General features: G+C 40.0%; 2 protein-coding genes across 2 annotated transcripts in view; one reads left to right on the top strand and one right to left on the bottom strand.

Annotated features, from left to right (window-relative positions):
- The window catches only part of LOC138815878 (fibroblast growth factor 7), a 58112-nt gene extending 48006 nt beyond the window's left edge, over window positions 1–10106 (bottom strand). The window contains exons 1-2 of the mRNA XM_070005258.1: window positions 9837–10106; window positions 8690–9251 (exon numbers count right to left, since the gene is read on the bottom strand). Coding sequence (XP_069861359.1) covers window positions 8690–8975 — 286 coding nt within the window. The 5' untranslated portion in view covers window positions 8976–9251; window positions 9837–10106. The remainder of the gene's footprint in view (window positions 1–8689; window positions 9252–9836) is intronic.
- Window positions 1–19910, top strand: part of LOC138815873 (protein FAM227B-like) — a 119683-nt gene that overhangs the window by 83042 nt on the left and 16731 nt on the right. The window lies entirely within an intron of this gene.

Below are 19910 nucleotides of genomic sequence, written 5' to 3'. Positions count from 1 at the left end.
TTGCTTATGTGGTGCTGAGGAATTGAACCCAGGGCCTCATGCATGCAAGGCAAGCGCTCTACCACTGAGCCACCTTCCCAGCCCCAGCTTTTAGTTTTTATCCACACTAAATTCCCATCAAAATTGAGCAGTACATTTCTTACATTTTCCTCCTTCACTGATTTTAGATATGTTACAAATTAAAGGGGAAGTATATTTAGTGGTGCCTTCTTTCCGCTCTTACATTGGGCACAGCTGTTCCACTGGGAGGAGAGTAAGATACAGCTCATCTTCAAAACTGGCATTCCAGTGGCAGTACCCAATGCACACAGAAAGAATGTAGATAGCAAAGCTGGGTGCTGGTGGCTCACACCTGTAATCCTAACTACTTAGGAGGCTGAGATCTGAAGATCACACTTCAAAGCCAGCCTGGGCAGGAAGGTCTGTGAGAGTCTTATCTCCAATAAACCACTAGAAAATCGGTAGTGGCACTGTAGCTAAAGCCATTGAGCACTCTCCTTGAGCTGAAGAGCACAGGGACACCTCCCAAGCCCAGAGTTCAAGCCCCATGACTGACACCCCCCCCCCCAAAAAAAAAAGAATGTAGATAGCAGAGGTACTCTGTGCAGATGGTGCACTCACTATCTGGAGCACAGGAGAGAACATTACTTGCCGTCTCTTAAGAAAATATCAAATACAGAATTTTCTTTCAGAAAATTGAGCTGTGGCTCAAGTGGTAGAGCTCTTGCCCTGAGCTGAAAAGCTGAGGGACAGCACCCAGGCCCAGAGTTCAAGCCCCATGACCAACAAAAAACAAAAATAATAATAATAATAATAATAAGGAAAAATAGTTTACTGTTTGGGGTATACATGGTAAGAATTTTTTAGTCATCTTGGACTCCTGAAACCTTTTTAGATTACCATATGGGAAGTGCTCTTGGAGTTTTTAGGTTACCCAAGGTTAGTTGAGTACCATTTCATATAAGGAGAGTGGTCCTATAAAGCTGCTCAGAACTCAGAACTTTAAATTAGGCTGAAATCCCACTGCACATCTCTGGATTCCAGCCCAGCATCCTTGCCCAGAATTCCACATTGCTATCTGAGCTCCTAACTTCAATAGAACTGCTCTTGTTTTAGGGTCAACTGTATAGCCTCCAGTGATCAAACAACTAAGTGGCCACTTGCTTTGGTTCTTGACTATACCAAACACAGTTTCCAAGACAATCACTGCGAGGTTGCAGTTTAACAAAATTCCAAGAACGGGGCTTTACAGAGGGCCAGGGGTGGGTTCCATTGTCGTGTAAACTTGGCTACCCATATAGGTACAATTCATACTTGTGCCCTATGGATCCATAGAAATTCTGCTGTAAAAGATTGGCTCAACCTTACTTAACCTAATATTTTCCAGTCAGCTAGCCACAGAAACTGTGCTTCAGGAAACACCATTAATATCTCAAGGGACACCAGTGTTCTACAAAACAGTTTGGAAATACTGCCCTAAGAAAAATATGCAGGCCGAGTTGATTCTGAATTTGGTCTCAAGTAAACTTTTCAGCATTATCTACAATTACATCTGAAATTCAAATAGAAAAAAAAGATAAAATGGGAAAGACTACAATAGAACATGAAAACAGTGTTTAAAGATGTTGAAATGTGCCCCATTTCTCTTGTACATTCATCATAAAAATAAACTGAGTTTCAGAATAATTCTGATAAATAAGCTCACTTTCAATTAATTTTCTTTCTCCATATTATGTATGTATACACAGTTCCTGCCCTTTCTTCTATGTGCCATTTGTGAAATTTAAGATAAAGAAAAATACTATAGTCCAATAACAATATTAGGGAGCTGGTGCCACCATCAAAAATTATGTGATACAAAAGAAAATAAAGCTGCACCTTCATGCTATGCATCAACCCAATCTTACAAGGAGATTCATATCCAGATCTACCTTTTCCCTGACCTGGATAGACGTGGTTCTCTCCTCACTGGGTTTTGTTAGGTTCAATACCATCTCTTTAAATCTTTGCTTTTGAACTGGGTGGAAGGGCTTTGAGAGGTAAGAGCCTAATTTGAAGGTATCTAAATTCATAGTCAAGTCGCATGCTTAGTGCCAAATAAACTGGCACTAAAAAGCTGTCTATACCCCAGGTCCCCTCCTTCAGCACTACTTGAAATTCAAGTCTGAATAATCTGCCTGTGGCACAGGATCTGTTCTCTCCTGCAGCTCTGTTACTCACTAAAGCAGACTCCTTAGCTTGTTTTATTTAAAGCAGGATACAAAGTTGTCATTACATGCCATTCTAGGCCAGTTGACCAAATGTGGAAAGCCACTGAGATTTGTCCAGGGAGGTCAAATGGACCTAGAGGAACTCCTTTAATATATAACTTACAGGTTCATTTCTGATCAAGGCTATTTCTCTCCCAGGAGATGTAGGCGAATCACAATTTTTGTTCCCCTTAAGCAGCGCTTTGCAACCTTATCTGAACATTAGAATCACTGGAGAAGTTTACCAAATACGGAATGCTGGGTCCTCCCTATCTTCATGAGATTGTGATGTAACTGAGCTACAGTTTCCTTCACAGTCTAATGCAATCCCCTCACCCTAATGGTTCTCAGCCTTGGCAGTGTATCACAATTATCCAAGGAGCTTTTAAAAGTCTCCATGCCGAGACTGCACCCCAGACCAATTTAATGATCTTTGTAGATAGGACTTGGCACCAATACTTTTTTAAAGGTCCCTAGCTGATTGCAATGTTTAGACAAGGTGAAGAAATAGAAAAGCCTAGAAAAGATGGCTCTTTTTATACATCTCAAGCTGGCTTCTTTTCCTTTGAGTCTTGGAATGCCCTGATTCTATAAAGAGTTATCATACAGCTGTGGCAAAGGGAAAGTAAATCACCAGATGCTCTAAATTGATATAGAAATGGTCAGTTCATATGAACATTTACAAAGTGGTGACAAGAGATGCACTTATGGCAATAACTGGAGCTATTTACATTGAACAAGTGTGAGGCACTTATCATAGCCAAAAAAGAAAAATAAATAATATAAAATGAAAATAGTCCTTAACATTAGAGTTCTTGGGTGGGGAAGGTGGCCCAGTGGTAGTGCTTGCCTTGCATGCATGAGGCCCTGAGTTCAATTCCTCAGCATCCTATAAACAGAAAAAGCCAGAAGTGGCTCTGTGGCTCAAGTGGTAGAGTGCTAACCTTAAGCAAAAGGAGCTCAGGGACAGTGGTAGGCCAAGTTCAAACCCCAGAACTGGCAATTTTTTTTTTTTTGGTCGTGGGGGCTGAACTCTGGGCCTGAGTGCTGTCCCTCAGCTCTTCAGCTCAGGCTAGCACCCTACCACTTGAGCCACAGCGCCACTTCCGGCTTTTCTCTGCTTATGTGGTACTGAGGAATCAAACCCAGGGCCTCATGCATGTGAGGCAAGCACTCTACCACTGAGCCACCTTCCCATCCCCCCAGCAAAAAAATTTCTTAAATAAAAAAATGTTAGAGTTCTTAAAGAAGAGCTGTTTCTAAATCTGCTTCCTCGAAATTTAACCATCCTTTATCATTCATGTAAGGCTTTGAAAAGTTATTAAGGTAATTAATGTAATTAGTCCTATAGGATTCTACTTTGTCAATGATTTCTAGGATTTGGTTTCATATATGTGTTCTATAGAACTCCATTAGGTATATTTCTTTTTTAAAGGCAGGAGTTACATTTATATTGTTTTTGTTCTGACAATATGAGTTATTATTCTTTTAGGCAACTTGTGAAGAGCTGTTTAGAACAGAAGTAAATTTACCTTCTCTGTATTCCAAGATGATATGCACATTTTATGGCGAGTAGAAGAGAGTACTGTTGAGCAGGAGCCAATCCCAAGAATTGTTGACAGTTGAGTCTCTGAAGGTTTCATAGCCATAGTCAGATCCAACATCACTGTGTTTATTTGCTTTTTGCCAATTGTTAGGCCATATCCCATCTCAGTCTTACAGTCCAAAAGAGAGTATTGCCAAATCATTGGCCAATTTTCAGAATGGCTAACCCTTTTCTTGCTTTGGAACTAACAACACAGTCACATCCATGGCTTGTAACAATATAGAATTTCCTCTCAACAGGAATAAATAATACTATTGTTGGGGACAACACAACTTTTTAGTAATTGAATACCAAAAGCAAGATCTTGAAGAACTGGGTTCACAGAGACGGTTGTTGGGTACCTAGCACACTGCTGCCATCCCTCACTCAGCACTTCAATTCCAAGCTTAGGCAGCAGTGTTATTTTTGTCAGGTGTGGAGTGATTGCCCCTGTCTGCTGATGGTCTGCTTGGGCCAGGAACCATCTAAATTCACCCTCTGGCCTTGTCTCCAAGGGGAGAGTTCTGACAACAGAAGTCGGAGTATTTATTGACCATTCATTTCCAGTCCCTTTATGATGTTATCTGTGTTCTCCTACAGACAACATGAGTATTTATTCCTGATTTTATTCTCCTTGTTGTTAGCTGAGATCAGATTCTAACTTCATCATTTAGAAATGCACCATAAGGCCCGGCATTGGTGGCTCATACCTGTAATCCTAGCTACTCAGGAGGCTGTGATCTGAGGATCACCGTTCAAAGCCAGCCTGGGCAGGAAAGTCCATGAGGCTCTTACCATCAGGAAACCAGAAGTGGCCCTGTGACTCAAGAGGTAGAACCCTAGCCTTGAGCTGAAAAGCTCAGGGACAGGCCCCAGGCCCAGAGTTCAAGCCCCATGACTGACAAAAAAGAAAAAGAAAAAAAGAAATAGTCCAGTCTTTTGGCCTCTCCCTTTTCCAGTCTTTGGCTTCTCCTGGAATCCCCCCCATTCTACATCATTAGTTCTTGTTATATGTCTACAGATAAAAATCATTGCCGGGGGATGGGAAGGTGGCTCAGTGGTAGAATGCTTGCCATGCATGCCTGAGGCCCTGGGTTCGATTCCTCATCACCACATAAGCAGAAAAAGCTGCAAGTGGTGCTGTGGCTCAAGTGGTAGGGTGTTAGCCTTGAGCTGAAGAGCTGAAGAACAGCATGCAGCCCTAGAGTTCAGGCCCCACGACTGGCAAACAAACAAACAAAAAAATCATTGCCAGGCTCCAGTGGCTTACACCTGTAATCCTATCTACTCAGGAGGCTAAGGCCTGAGGATTGCAGTTCAAAGCCTGGGCAAGGGAATTCCATGGAGACTTATCTCCAATTAACCACCAGAAAACCAAAAGTGGCACTTTGGCTCAAGTTGTAAAGCACTTTTGCCTTAAGCCGAAGAGCTGAGGGACAGCGCCCAGGCCCAGAGTTCAAGCCCCACAACCAAAAAAAAAAAAAAAATATATATATATATATATATATATATATGTAATTTCTTAGTGTAATTTATTCATCCAATCATTCAGGTAAGCCTGAAATGAATGTGATACCCTGAATCTTCATAGTCCAGCGTGACTTAAACAATTTTTCAGTTTGCCTAAAGACATGAGGAATGACTGACTACATCCACCCACCACCTTCCCTCTCTTCCTCAATGTCCTCTACCTCAGGGTTATACACACCCAGATATTTCAACTCTCCTTGCCAATGCCAATCAAGTTTTATCAGTATCTTATCAACCACATTCCTAGGGGATATTTGGCTCAGTAGTAATGTGGTAGAGTACTAGACTAGCATGCCCAAGACTCTGGGGAGCGGAGCTGCTCCTGGCATCCAAATCCATTAACACCCGTAAGTCATTTTCCCTGTCATTCAGAGAAAATATGTGAGAATGGACAGCAACTTTTCTGTGGCAGTCCAGAACAATTATTTTTACCTAGCTGACATTTCACTTTTCAGAGAAAACTGTGACATCTAAGACATCAAAATCCATACCAACCTTACAAGACCTCCAAAGAACAACCTGTTTAAAATTCTAAGGCATCACAACATTGAAAACAATGAGTTCCCCAAGTATGAGACCCTATGACTTTCTAAATTCTGCTGCATTTGATTCCAGTAGGCGATCTAACTATCTTGACTTCCATTTTAATGATACTGGGGGGGGGGACAATTTTTTATTCATTTCATTAATTCATTTACTGACTCTGGTAAAACATCATCAATATTTAAAATTTAGGGGGAGCAAGAGAGAAGAAGGGGAAGTTTATAGAGCGGGTAAACTTGTTCAAAGTAATATTGATGCATGTATGGAATTATCACAATGGAATTACCTAATTAAATTCAAAAAAGTTAATTGTAATTTCAAGTTTCTCATCTTCTTTGATTATTTTAACAAATTCTGCTAGCTACTTTATTTGTGCCTGATTTTCCTAATACAATAGCTTCAACATCACATGGATCAGTTTGCTTGTTTACCTGTGGCATTCATTCTTAAAATGAGTAAGGCTGCTTCTTAGGTGAGAAGAAATGATTATCAAAATTTTCTCCTCCTGATTATTCTCCAAATATTCTTCACTGAAGTATTTTTTTAATGCAACTTAGGCTTTCCTGTAGAACAAAGGTGCCTTAGCCCCCTCTTTTTTTTTTTTTAACTTTGGAGAAACCTTGCTCACTCCTTTTGCTGTAAGATAGCAGTTCAACTTGACAACAGTTTTAGCATTTATTTGAAGGATTCTTGGGAAGGCCTCCCCTTCTATGAGAATTGACATAGCAAGAAAGAATACCCATCTACAGAGACTTTAATAAAGCTTGATAGTGGTGATTATTTATATACTGTCATATTTTAGTACATTAGTATTGTGACATCGTAATGTATAATGTATAGGATCCCTTTCTCTTTCCTTTCTTACTAGAGGAGAAATGTTTACCGGATTGGCTTTATGGATACACATATTGTGTTTCAACCTACAGAACAATTCTAGCACTTTGTGTATGTTTATAAATACCTTAGTCTCATAGTTTTAAGCAATTTTAACACAAAATAAACCTTGTATATTCCAGTGCATTCTAATTGCAAATGCTTTTATCTCAAATCACAGATTTTTACTAAATTTTACATCGTTTAGTGGCTTATTATTTTGCAAAAACACCTCCAAAATTAGTCAAAATATAGATTTCTACAGTTTAGGTGTAACAACCTTACTACCACAATTTGAAATGTTGACAGAACATCTTACTGAGCTCCTATTCACTTTCATTCATTATAAGCAGCATTTATCTAATAGGTTCTAAGATTTCTTCATACTTATATTCTGTGGTACAATAGACTGTAACAATTAGAAGGCATGTTGGAAAAAAATATCCTATATTTTATAGATTAAAGATTAAAAAAACTGAGAAATTGTCCTCCATCATTCACAGAGATTGGACATGTATGTCATAAATTCCACCAGGGTACTAGCCTTTCTACCAGATTTCATCATCCATGATAAATCTCATTGACTTTTTTTTTTTTAATAAACTGACGCTACACCAAACTGTTGATCACATAGAAATGGCTATCAACTAAAACTTTTCTCTATATAGCCATTTCCTTAGTTAAACTAGTCTAATCAGAGCAATCTTCTAGAATTAACATGATACCTCTATAAATAGCAATAATGATAAGGCAGTACAATCTATCAAATGGGCCTAGCATTGTGTATTTGATTATGGTTAAATAGTCTTCATTTCATATTAGAAACCTAACCTCCCCCCTCCCTAAATTCTTATACATTGATGAATTAGTCTACAAGCCAAAAAGCATGAGCAGGCAACCAAAGTTTCAAGTAATTACCATAGGTCTGGTGCTGTACAGGGCAAGGGTTGCACCACCAGCCCAACACTAACACATTTTACAAAATGTGCAACAATTAACATTGTCTAAATACTACTGATGGAAACCAAGTTTATTTTCACACAGGGATTTTAAACCCTTAAAGTAAATGCTGAAGTATATACTTTACACCATTAACTTTAACACTGTAGACATTGGTTATTAATCATAACCATTAAGTGAAAAACCAAGTCCTGGTATTTTAATGTGATAAAAACAGCTGGTGCTTGTGGGAAGGCATAAAGTTTTCGATTGAGAATCAAATCTTCCAAGTGATCTTTGTTTCCTCACACGTCTCTCTTAAATCAACTTAAAAAACTTAGATGGCATAGAAGATTTAAAGAGAATGTTAGAAACGTGTTTTTCTGCCTCGCTAGGTAGTTAAGCAATCTTCTACAAGCACATTATGCTATGGATGGGTAGTGGCCACAGATCCCCCCTCCCCCACTCTTTTATAACTGCCCATGACTGAAGACATATATTTTTAATGCAGATGAAATATTAGGCATCCTGGGATTATTCTTTCAAAGGACACATTAAATAAATAATAAAATCTTATTTCTCAAACTAGTGATTACTCGTAGTTTGGATGAGAATTGACTGAGAACTGTATGAGAACCCCTAAGTGATTTTTGCTGGGGAGGAAAAAAAGTATGCATTTTTGTGTGAATATCACTTACATTTGGCTTAAGTGTATTTTGAGCTTAGGACATGGAGCATCTATTGCAGTTGGTCTGGGTGATTAGTTCCAACTATAATATTAGCAGATTTGTCCTGTTCCAAGAGATATTTTTAGGAGCATAGTCTGACAGTCCCAGTGTAGCAAAATTAGAAGGTGATAGTTGTATTTAGTACTTTTGATGAAAAAGGAAACTTCAAAAGCCTGCCACCTGGATCCCTTCACAGATTTCTCAGGATTAAAGCAGTGCCTTAAATAAAACACATTACTTACTGTAATTGTTCTTCATCTCTTGGGTCCCTTTCACTTTGCCCCGTTTATCAATCCTCAGATACCACTGTGTTCGACAGAAAAGTCTTCTCACTCTTATATCCCCTCCTTCCATGTAATCATAACTTCTTGTATGTCGCTCGGGGCTGGAACAGTTCACGTTTGTAGCCATTTGCTCTGGAGTCATGTCATTGCAAGCTAAAGCTATAGTGCCCACTAGACAGATAATGTGGAAGCATGATCTGTAGAGCAAAGTTGGCAGGATCCATGTCAGTACCCATTTGTGCATTATAGTGTAGTGCTCCGGGTGTTCATGAATAACATAATGAAAATTAAATCTTGAGTTGATGCTTACTCCTAGGTCATTGACCTTTTCCACTCTGCAAGCCGTAGATTGATTTAAAAGAGTAGTTGCTCTTCTCAGACTATTAACCCTTATCCTTTTAGTTTCTGATGGCAATGTCGGATTCCTCCTCAAGTAATTCTCTGTTCATATATCCTTATAAAAACATGTTGTAGTAAGGCCAGTTGCTGCAATGCTGATCTCTATTGACTTCTGTTTGCACTAAGAGGTTAAGAATGGGGAAAGGGAGGAAAAAGGAAGATTAAAAAAATGTATGTTTAAATTTTGAGGACACACAGCATTATGACATAGAGTGCAGTTTGTACTCTGAAGGTACAGCTTTTACAGAGAATGTCAGCATCTTTCCACTCTAGATGTAAGTTTATGCAAGATATACATCAGTAGACAAACCAGATTCTGATGGAACCATTTATTCCATTTGCAGTTTTGTAAGAAACATTCTGCATGTAGAGCTATTGATTTTAATCAGATCTACAACCTTTATTCACAAAGTATAAATGCTTTCCCTACATTACTTTCTTTTCCACTTTTACATTTGTGGTCAATCAGTTGTCCTCTCCTGAACTGCTCACGTTTTGTTGTTGTTTTTCAAGTTAAATGTCAACATTGCTCTGGAGAATATCAACTTTATCTTTACATAAGTTCTTAACAGAACTACTCTAGACATTTACATGGCTCAGAACTCTAGTAACTTCCCCCCCTTCCCCATTACTATAACCAGAGAAAGAGAGAAAACTTTTTTTTAAAAATTCAGCATTGTTTTAAAGACAAATAACAGTAACTTACTTGTTCTGTTTATAACAGCTGGATACTCAAGAATTCCATGTCTGCTGTCTGCCCTGTGCAACTGGAGCCTCTCTGCTGTAGCTACAAACTATTTCTCAGCTGAGAAATACTCCAGCAGAATCATAATTGTTTCCATAAATCAAGAGGCAAGAGGATTTTTTCTGTGTGTGAGAGCGCGTGTGTGTGCGTGTGTGTGTGTGCGTGTGTGTGTGTGTGCATGTGTGTGTGTGTGCGTGTGTGTGTGTGTGGAGCCCTTTTATTCAGGGCTTTTCGATAAATACCTTTGCTGACCTCATTGGAAGCAATTAAAACTTAACCAGTGAGCTGTTAGTCGAGTACAACAGGGAGAATAAAAAGACGCCTGTAGAATATTCACTGGTCATGAGAGGGAGCTATGGTCATGGTTTATGTTGAAATCTACAAGTGGGTATCTGCTTTGTGAAAACAGATCTGATTCTGAAGCAGTTAAAGAAGAAAGGGAATTGTTCGATCTTCACAGCACAGCAGCTGCATGGACAGTGAAAACATTTCCTTGAACATATATATAAAACTGGGGGTTTCACAGTTAGAAACTCTTTTCCAGCTCTGTGATACACGTTTCTTCACTTAACTCCTTTGTGCTCAGAATGTTAGAACAAAACTACCAATACGTATTAACTCACATCTCAGTATCTTAAAGAAGTACATGACAGAGTTGATAATATACCTTTTCACAGAGACAGCTGACCGTTACTGTATGGGGAAGATTTTTTTTTTTTGCCTTCTTAGTGTCAAAGTGAAAAAGCCCTTTTTTTTTTGTTCTTTTTTTTTTTTTTCACTAGAATTGGGCTACTCATAATCAGAATGACCTTGAGCAAGTCACTTTACATTCTGAGTTTCAGTGCTACTAGATTCATAAAATTAATGCTTCTTTGTGACCTCCAAATCCTGTGTCCTATAACTTTATACTACACCTCGTACAGTATAGGGTTTTTAGTTTGTTATCCTAGCTATTTAGGAGGCTGAGATTTGAGGATCCTGGTTTGAAGTCAGCCTGGATAGGAAACTGTGAGACTCTTATCTCCAGTTAGCCACCAAAAAGCCAAAAGTGGGGCTGGGAAGGTGGCTCAGCGGTAGAGCGCTTGCCTTGCATGCCTGAGGCCCTGGGTTCAATTCCTCAGCACCACATAAGCAAAAAAAAAAAAAAAAAAAAGCCAAAAGTGGAGCTATTACTCAAGTGGCGGGGGGGGGGGGGGGAGTTCTGGGACAGCAACAAGGCCCTGAGTTCAAGCCCTGGGACCACATCCTTCCCCCCCCCCCAAAAAAAAAAAAACTACGACTATTAAAAACTAAACATAAGCCAGGGACCAGTGGCTCACACCTATAATCCTAGTTACTCTGGAGGCTAAGATCCGAGGATCACTGTTCAAAGCCAGCCCAGGCAGGAAAGTCTGTGAGGCTCTTATCTCCAATTAACCACCAGATACTGTATCTCAAGTAGCAGAGTGCTTACCTGGAGCTGAAGAGCTCAGGGACAATACCCAGGCCCAGAGTTCAAGCCCCATGATCAACAAAAAATAAATAAATAAAATGAAAATTAAATACCTTGGTTGTTTGCCTCAATCAGGACATTGTTTCAAAATTAAATATTAATTTAGGGCTAGAATCATCGGACTCATAGCTTATGTAAGTAAGAGAAAGCTCTTTTCCTTTCCAAATGAATTTTTCACATTTGCTTCCTATGCGGGCATATAAATGATGTTTGAGAGCTTTATTAGATATTTAGATCTAATTCAATATTTAAGAATATGTATATAGGGGCTCAGTGGTAGAGCGCTTGCCTTGCATGCCTGAGGCCCTGGGTTCGATTCCTCAGCACCATATAAGCAAAAAGAAAAAAGCCGGAAGTGGAGCTGTGGCTCAAGTGGTAGAGTGCTAGCCTTGTGCTGAAGAGCTGAGGAACAGCACCCAAGCCGAGTTCAGGCCCCACGACCGGACCAAAAAAAAAAAAAAGTATGTATATAAAGTTTTGTTTCCATGTTATATCACACATTCTCTCTCCCTCTTCTCTCTCCTCTCCTCTTCTCCCCTTCTTCCCCCCTCCACGCCCCCCCCACCCCGCAATTTAAAATACACTGTTTTACCACTAGGTGGTGCATGCAGACCAAATAGACAAAAGAAATCCATTCAACTGAACTTCAACTATGTTCTGTGCTTTTAGGGATAGACTCAAGATCATAGAATATTTAAACATACAGAGTTACCTTGCATTCAAACACCAATATCTTTAAACTGCTAAGGTTTTTAAGCTGAGAAGAGTGGGCTGCATCTGTGAAATCAAGATAGATCAAAGCATACTAAAATTCCTCCTACAAGAAGGAATAGAGGAGGAAACAAAATATGGTGCTGTTGTATTCTGAATTATAACCCACTAATTTTGGAGACAATAATAATGAACAGAGTCCAACTTTATAGGACTCAAATATTTCTTCTAAAGAAATGAAAGTGGGCTGGGAAGGTGGCTCAGTGGTAGAGCGCTTGCCTTGCATGCATGAGGCCCTGGGTTCGATTCCTCAGCACCACATAAGCAAAAAGAAAAAAGCCAGAAGTGGCACTGTGGCTCAAGTGGTAGAGCGCTAGCCTTGAGCTGAAGAGCGGAGGGACAGCGCCCAGGCCCAGAGATCAGGCTCCACAACTGGACCAAAAAAAAGAAAAGAAATGAAAGTAAGCCAGGCACAAGTGGCTCATGCCTGTAATCTCACCTTCTCAAGAGGCTGAGATTTTAGGATCATGGTTCAAAGCCAGGTCAGGTAGAAAAGTCCCTGAGACTCTGCCTGTAATCCCACCTTCTCAAGAGGCTGAGATTTTAGGATCATGGTTCAAAGCCAGGTCAGGTAGGAAAGTCCCTGAGACTCTGGTCTCCAATTGAGTACCAAAAATTCAGAAATGGAGCTCAAGTGGTAGAGCTCTAGCTTTGAGCACAAAAGCTTAAGGACAGCACTCAGGCCCTGAGTTCCAGCCCCAGGACCAAAATAAAAATAAAAAAGAAGTAAAAGTAATTAAATCCATTCACAATGTAAATCTATTTAAACACTATTAAACCCATCTCTTCCACACTAATATGGTACTAATATGCTGTACAGAAGGGTTACAGTTACACAAGTAAGGTAATGAGTCATTTCTTGTCGAGCTAATATGACAGATTTTAAACCAAGAACTAAACATATTAGGAGTCAGTATTTGATGACCCAATGTTTTAAGGTTTAAATTTGACTAGCAAGTTTTTAGTGACTCCTTAGTTAATTCAACACAGGCACACACTGGCTCACTGATATCACAGAGGCAATGGAGACTTTGGTCACACCTCACCTTATCACACTTAGACTTCAGGGAGGATTCTCTAAGAACCAGTAGCTGTGGTTGTCTCTACTTAGTTGTAGAGATAAACAGAGATGAATTCTCAGAGGAATTTTTCTTGCACTTTGATAATCCTTTACTGTTTTTATATAATGTGCATACAGTAATTGACTAAACATAGAAATGTTTTGAACAATTGTCTTTTGTTGCTTCTAGATTGAGGTAACTTCATTGTTAATTAGAAACAATATTTTGTGAGCTTTAAGTTTGGAAAACAAAACATTTCCATTGTATTTCTTTTAAAAATGGCTCTTTAAAATGTCCTTTGAAAGTAAAAGGTAGAACTAAAACTTTTTCAAAAAGCAAAACTTAATATTGGGCCAGTTTACTTTTGGATAAAGTATATGAAAAAAATATAGAGAATTTCTTACAGTGAATATCATGAAGTACAATGTATAACCTAAATTTTATACAATTAATAACTTAACTTTGTTCATGCAAACACTATCTTTTTTCCATGAAGCAATAAAGGATAGGCAATAAGTTGTGCTTAATGAATTTTAGGTTTCAGTCATTAATTTTGAAACTGTTTCATTCATAATTATGTATAATATAATCAGTAGACAGGAGCATTAAATATTTTGATTTCTTTGTATTCTTACATGCTCTGTCTTGTTCCCCATCCTTCCTGTTTCTATCCTTCCCCAAATACAATTACTAGTTATTAGTTTCTTACAACTTTTTGGTTTTTACACTTTTTTGGGGTGGGATCCAGTCGTGGGGCCTGAACTCCGGGCCTGGGTGCTGTCCCTCAGCTCTTTAGGTCAAGGCTAGCACTCTACCACTTGAGCCACAGCTCCACTTCCATTTTTTCTTTTTGCTTATGTGGTGCTGAGGAATTGAACCCAGGGCCTCAGGCATGCAAGGCAAGCGCTCTACCACTGAGCCACCTTCCCAGCCCTCTTACAACTTTTTGGAGTGCATGCTGCCGCATAAACTATATACTTATGTACATGTGTTTACTTTTCCCCTCCCTTTTATTTTTATAAAACACATTATTCTGGGCATTGCTTTTTTTCACTTAGCAACAACAGACCCTTTTCTTATTTTACTAATTATCAAACTTTCTCCCTTTTTACAAATGCATAGCATTCCAATGAATGGGTATATCCCAATGTATTCTAAAAAGCCTCCATTTGTGATCACTTATTTTCTGCCCATTATTTCCTATTATAAAATGATATATTTATGAGGGTATAAACTCAGGGCCTCATGGGTGTTTGACTTAGCCCACTTAAGCCAGCGCTCTACTACTTGAGTCACATCTCTATCCCAGTTTTTTGCTTGTTATTTTGGAGATAGAACCCAGACTTTCCTGCCTGGGCTGGTTTCAAACCATGATCCTTTATATCCAAATTCCTGAATACCTAGGATTTATAGGTGTGAGCCACTGATTTCCTAGAAAAAAAAAGTATCATTTTATAGTATGCAGATGTAGAATTATTTTTCATAAAAGGAAGGAAGGAACGAGGGAGGGAAGGAAGGAGAAAGAAAAGGAAGGAAGGAATGAAGGAAGGAAGAAAGAGGAAAGGAATGAAGGAAGGTGGTGCACAAGTTTTTTCATCTGAACAGTACATAAAAACACCCATTTATTCAGCAAAGTTACCAAGCTAATGTGAAAAGTAAAAATGGCATTTCATTTTAGTTACCCCTGTGCTCCCCTTCTCCTGAGACAAGGTGACTGATCGTGCCCAAATTCTAGAAAGAAAAGCTATCTGGTGCTGTCTACAACAGGTGGCAGGTTAGCCTGCAAAATTTCCAGCAGACTGCAATTTGAAGCATGAGTGGAGTGAAAACTGATGAAAAGGGCCCCATGAATGCACAAAAATCCTAAGATGATCAAGGGCACCTACTTTTGAACAACAAAATTCCAGCATAGCCTTAGTAGAACAGACTGGAAGTCACATAGGACCCTGATTGGCCATGTTGAGTTTGACCTTTATTCTAAGAGCAGAAGAGTAACATGATCAGAATTGTACTCTTTGCCCCTGATCCAAACTTAATTTCCATTGGCAGAATAAGTTTATGAAATACTAATTCACATTCATTCACCCTATACTCTCTGCCCTTCACCTTGTCCAAAGTATAGGCAAACTATAATTAGAATGGCAGGGTTGGAATATAGCTGGGGAATCAGATGTCATCTATGCTTCCTGACTTGGGTATATCACCTGAATGTATTTTAAAATGTCATGCTGAAGGCCTTCAAAATAAGTGAAACCTAAGAGAGTTCTTGCTAATCAGCACAATAAAAGTAGAGTCCATGAGCATGAGCGAGGAGCCACATAGCTGAGGCGGGGTGAGATCCAATCTCCTAAATTTCTGCTAGCACCACAACAGATAGCAGAGAAATAACACTCCAGAAAATAAGAACTGTCTTCTATGTCTCCACATATAAGCCTATAAGCAACCTTCAGGAAGATTTCTTGTGTTTTAAAAGAAATCTAGAAGTCTGATGAAAACCCAGACCTAAAGGAGCTATGTGAATAGACTCAGTGAGCACCCCAGAAGTAACCAGGGTAGACAATTCAAGGGTCATCTGTTGCTTTGCCCTGCATAAAGCCACCGAACCCTATTCTATCTTCAAAGCAACTTGAAGGAAACCCAAGAACAAAAGAGGTCAAGTAGCTCACCAATCTAGGAGAATGGAATTCCCAAAACTGGAACCGACTTAGTTTATTTTTGTAAATGCAAGTGTATGTTTTTCCATGCATTTTAAATTGTGGGCCAACGTTTATTTCCACCACATTCCTACATCTATCCTCACACAAGAATTTGTCTTCATCCTTTCTTCTGTCCGTTCCAATCCCAAAATTCAGCCCTGACTCTGGATCATACCAAGATTACTGGTCTCCTAGATGCAGCTATATGACAAATATTTATCAAATAGCCAGATGTCGTGTTAGTCTTCCGGGGATACAATGGTGACTATTTTGGAAGTGACCAGTGCTCTTACAGAGTCTGCATTCCAGTGGCTGAACAACATAAACAAGTAGAGGGGGGCTGGAGGTGAGAATCTTGGGGCTTGTTGAACAACATAAACAAGTAGACCAGGGAGTAGGGGTGGGGTGGGAAAGGTGAGAATCTTGGGGTAGGTATCTGGTGAAGAGGGTGAGGATCTTGTGTTCTGTGGACTGAAAGGCCAGTATGAATGAAGTACATGTAGTGAAATGAATGAAGCTGAATGCAGGCAGGCACTTCAGTCATTAAGAACTTTGTAGGCCATAATAGCAACTTGGGTTTATTGTAAATAAAGGGAAAGTGGAGTACAAACACCTGGATGGATCTGGTCAGACAGTAGTTTAAACTCAGGGGCAAAATCCCAAAAGTTATTGAGCAAACCTAAAGTCCCTATAAAGCCTCAGTTATGTAAACTTCTTGTTGACACTGGGAGGACTAATGCCCTAACATTTAGAAACTAACTGTATATAAGATGTGAAGTCTGAATCATGTACTCAAAATTGTGGTGTGCATGCCAGTGACCCAACTATGTAAATATCTGCTTACAAATGCTATCTGATTCATCGTGACTCTGAGTCTCTAAAAATTTGCTTTATTTCATTTCATATTTATGAATTGATATCTAAATTTAAAAGTCTTGAAATTATGAATCTAAACTATGACCCAAGTTTAGACCCAAAGCTAGATCTCTAGCAGGAACTACTAGGCTGTTGTTTGATTGATTGAAACTCCTGATTCAATGCAATACACAAGTGCTTGCTGCCATTCTAGAAGCTGAAAAGTGTTCTCATGCCCCTAGACAGACTTCATAAAGCACAGAAAGATCCTGTACAGTTAGGATTATTGCATTGTTTGAATCATCCCTGTGCCACATAACAAGACAGCAGAATGAGGGATAAAATCAGCAGAACCAATTTTTAAATATTTCATGGATGTCAATGTGTTTGTGGCAAAACTGGTTTGATTTTTATTTTATTTGCTTGAAAATTACAACTTTATAAACTTCCTAAAAGCAGGAGGACAAAGGTTAAATAAAAGTAATAGAGGAGACAAGAAACAAGAAATAGAGGAGGCCAGTCTGAAGTAAAGCCCAATTGTAGGGGCTGGGAAGGTGGCTCCGTGGTAGAGCGCTTGCCTTGCATGCATGAGGCCCTGGGTTCAATTCCTCAGCACCACATAAGCAAAAAGAAAAAAGCCGGAAGTGGCACTGTGGCTCAAGTGGTAGAGCGCTAGCCTTGAGCTGAAGAGCTGAGGGACAGTGCCCAGGCCCAGAGTTCAGGCCCCATGACCAGACCCCCCCCAAAAAAAATCCCGATTGTACAATTTAGTGTACAATGTACACTAAAAAAATTATGAAAAATGTCAGGAAAAGAAAACAAGCTATACTGAGAGACAGGTATGGGGGGGCGGGGAAGGCGGGCCATGGAGAAGGCAAGTGAGATAAATAAGGGTAAATGTAGCCAAAGTACTTCATAAAAAGTACAACTAAAATTGTTTTAATGGCAGGTGAGTTTGTTTGATCAGGGTGCTTTGAATGCATTTATAGAAACATCACACAATGAAAACCCCCCGTACAACTAATAGGTTCTAATTTTTTTAAATCCTCAAAAAAAAAATTATGATGATCTTCAAGAAGTCTTGGTGCTGGTGACTCAAGCCTGTAATCCTAGCTCCTTAGGAGACTGAGAGCTGAGAATTGTGGTTCAAAGCCATCCCCTTGACCAGCAAAAAGCTGGAAGAGGAGCTGTGGCTCGAGTGTACAGTGCTAGACCTGCGTGGAAAAAGCTAACGCCAGTGTCCAAGTCCTTCGTTCAAGCCCCAGAGTGACACAAAGAAAAGAAAAAGAAGGAAAAGAAAGTACAGGCACTTGTGGGGGGGGGTAGGGCTGGGGGGGGTCCCTCAGCGGGGAACAAGGGAACAGCAGATGCCAGCGGAGATTTTCCCTGAGACACAGATGTAAAAGTAGCCATAAATCCCACCCAAGGTATCTAATCCACCAGAGTAGAGCTGGGATGATAACTCCATACCCAGACAGACTATCCCTGCTCTGAGCGTGGCTTCAGGGCAGCTTTTCACTACCTGAGAGGCTTTTTACCCATCACACGAGATAACCATTATTCACCACACATTTCCTCTCCTCTGCCTCCATATCTCGTATCTACCACAACCCCAGGGACGTCCCAGGTCTCTAGTCCTTTCTGTAACTCAGAAAGGAACGTGTCAGCTGACTTTTCTTTGAGAATCATATTTTGTGTGACTCTTGAGCATCTGTCTATGCTTAATTGGTTTTCCTATTGTTAATCTGTCATGTCAATTTAATTCAGTTCTTACCCATGGTATCTAGAAAGATGGAAGCCATCTTACCTCCCCTATAAGATTCAGCAACAAATTACTAGGAACTTGGTAAACTGTACATGCATGTAAAACTGGGACCAAACACAAAAACCTATGCATAGGAGAAAAGCAGTTTGTACTTACCCTTGGGCCTGCTGGGGCTATAACGGCAAGACGGCTGAAGGAGCCCACGGAGCCAGACTCCGAAATAAGAACTGGGAAGTAAGCTGAAAACCTAAAGCAGCGATTTCCCCCCAACACCTCCTTTTTACATGTTAAATGACAAGCACAGGGTCCACCATCACCTGCCTTCTCCTTTAAGATGTTAAAAAGCTACAGACTCTTCACAACAGGGGAGACCTAGAGAAAACATGTGGGCCAGTCTGGCAAAAGGAAATCCTGAAACTCACCTATTGTTCCTATGTTTGTGTAGGCTCAGGTCATATCTCCATATTTCAGAATTTAAAAACAACACCACCTTAGCCTGAGTGTCACTAATGGTTACCGCCTGCTATTAGACCTAACCACAAGCCAACTCAGCAACTATAATGTCCACCAAAAGGCTATCTTTTTAAATCTATCTGTCTATCTATCTACCTATCTATCTTTCTCTAGCTGGGCCAGGAGAGGAGTTTAAACACAGGCCTTCAGGCTCTCCCTTGGCTTTATCTACCCATGGCTGGAGCTCTACCACTTGAGCACACCACACCTTCCTTCCAGCTTTTTGCTTAACCTGCTCTTTAAAAATCATTATTAGCCTTTAAGGGTTATACAAAAGGGGTTCATTTTGACATATCCATATTTGCTTAAAACTGGCTCCTCATCAGACTGTCCCCTTTTTATCGCTCTCCCTCCTTTGGCTTCCTGGTTCTTAAAACAACTTCAGGTTTTCTGCCCTCCTTCACCTCTCAATTTGCTTCCCCTACAACCCCGCCCCACCACCACTAACAGGATCTATTTTATTTCCTGTCATTCATTTTTAAGCACATATTAATTGTTCCTAGAAGTTGATTCACCCCTTAGTTATTCTCTTTCCTCTTCCCTACTAACCTGGTCTTTATTCAGATTTCCTTATGTCATCTTTTTTGTTGTTGCTGTCGGTCATAGGGTTTGAACTCTGGGCCTGGGCGCTGTCCCTCAGCTCTTCAGCTCAAGGCAAGTGGTCTACCACTTGAGCCACAGCGCCACTTCCAGTTTTCTGGTGGTTAATTGGGGATAAGAGTCTCACAGACTTTTCTGCCGGGGCTGGCTTTGAACCATGATCCTTAGATCTCAGCCTCCTGAGTAGCTAGGATTACAGGCGTGAGCCACCAGCGCCCAACCTCCTTATGCCACCTTGAAGCCAGATACAATGTACCTCAGTGTCCTCCATCTCCTCTCCTG

The sequence above is a fragment of the Dipodomys merriami genome, unplaced genomic scaffold, assembly GCF_024711535.1.
Source record: "Dipodomys merriami isolate MVZ:Mamm:240054 unplaced genomic scaffold, mDipMer1.0.p SCAF_679, whole genome shotgun sequence".
In the NCBI taxonomy this organism is placed as follows: Eukaryota; Metazoa; Chordata; class Mammalia; order Rodentia; family Heteromyidae; genus Dipodomys; species Dipodomys merriami.
The sequence above is the reverse complement of the archived record's forward strand: the minus strand, read 5'-3'. Positions and strand labels throughout refer to the sequence as shown.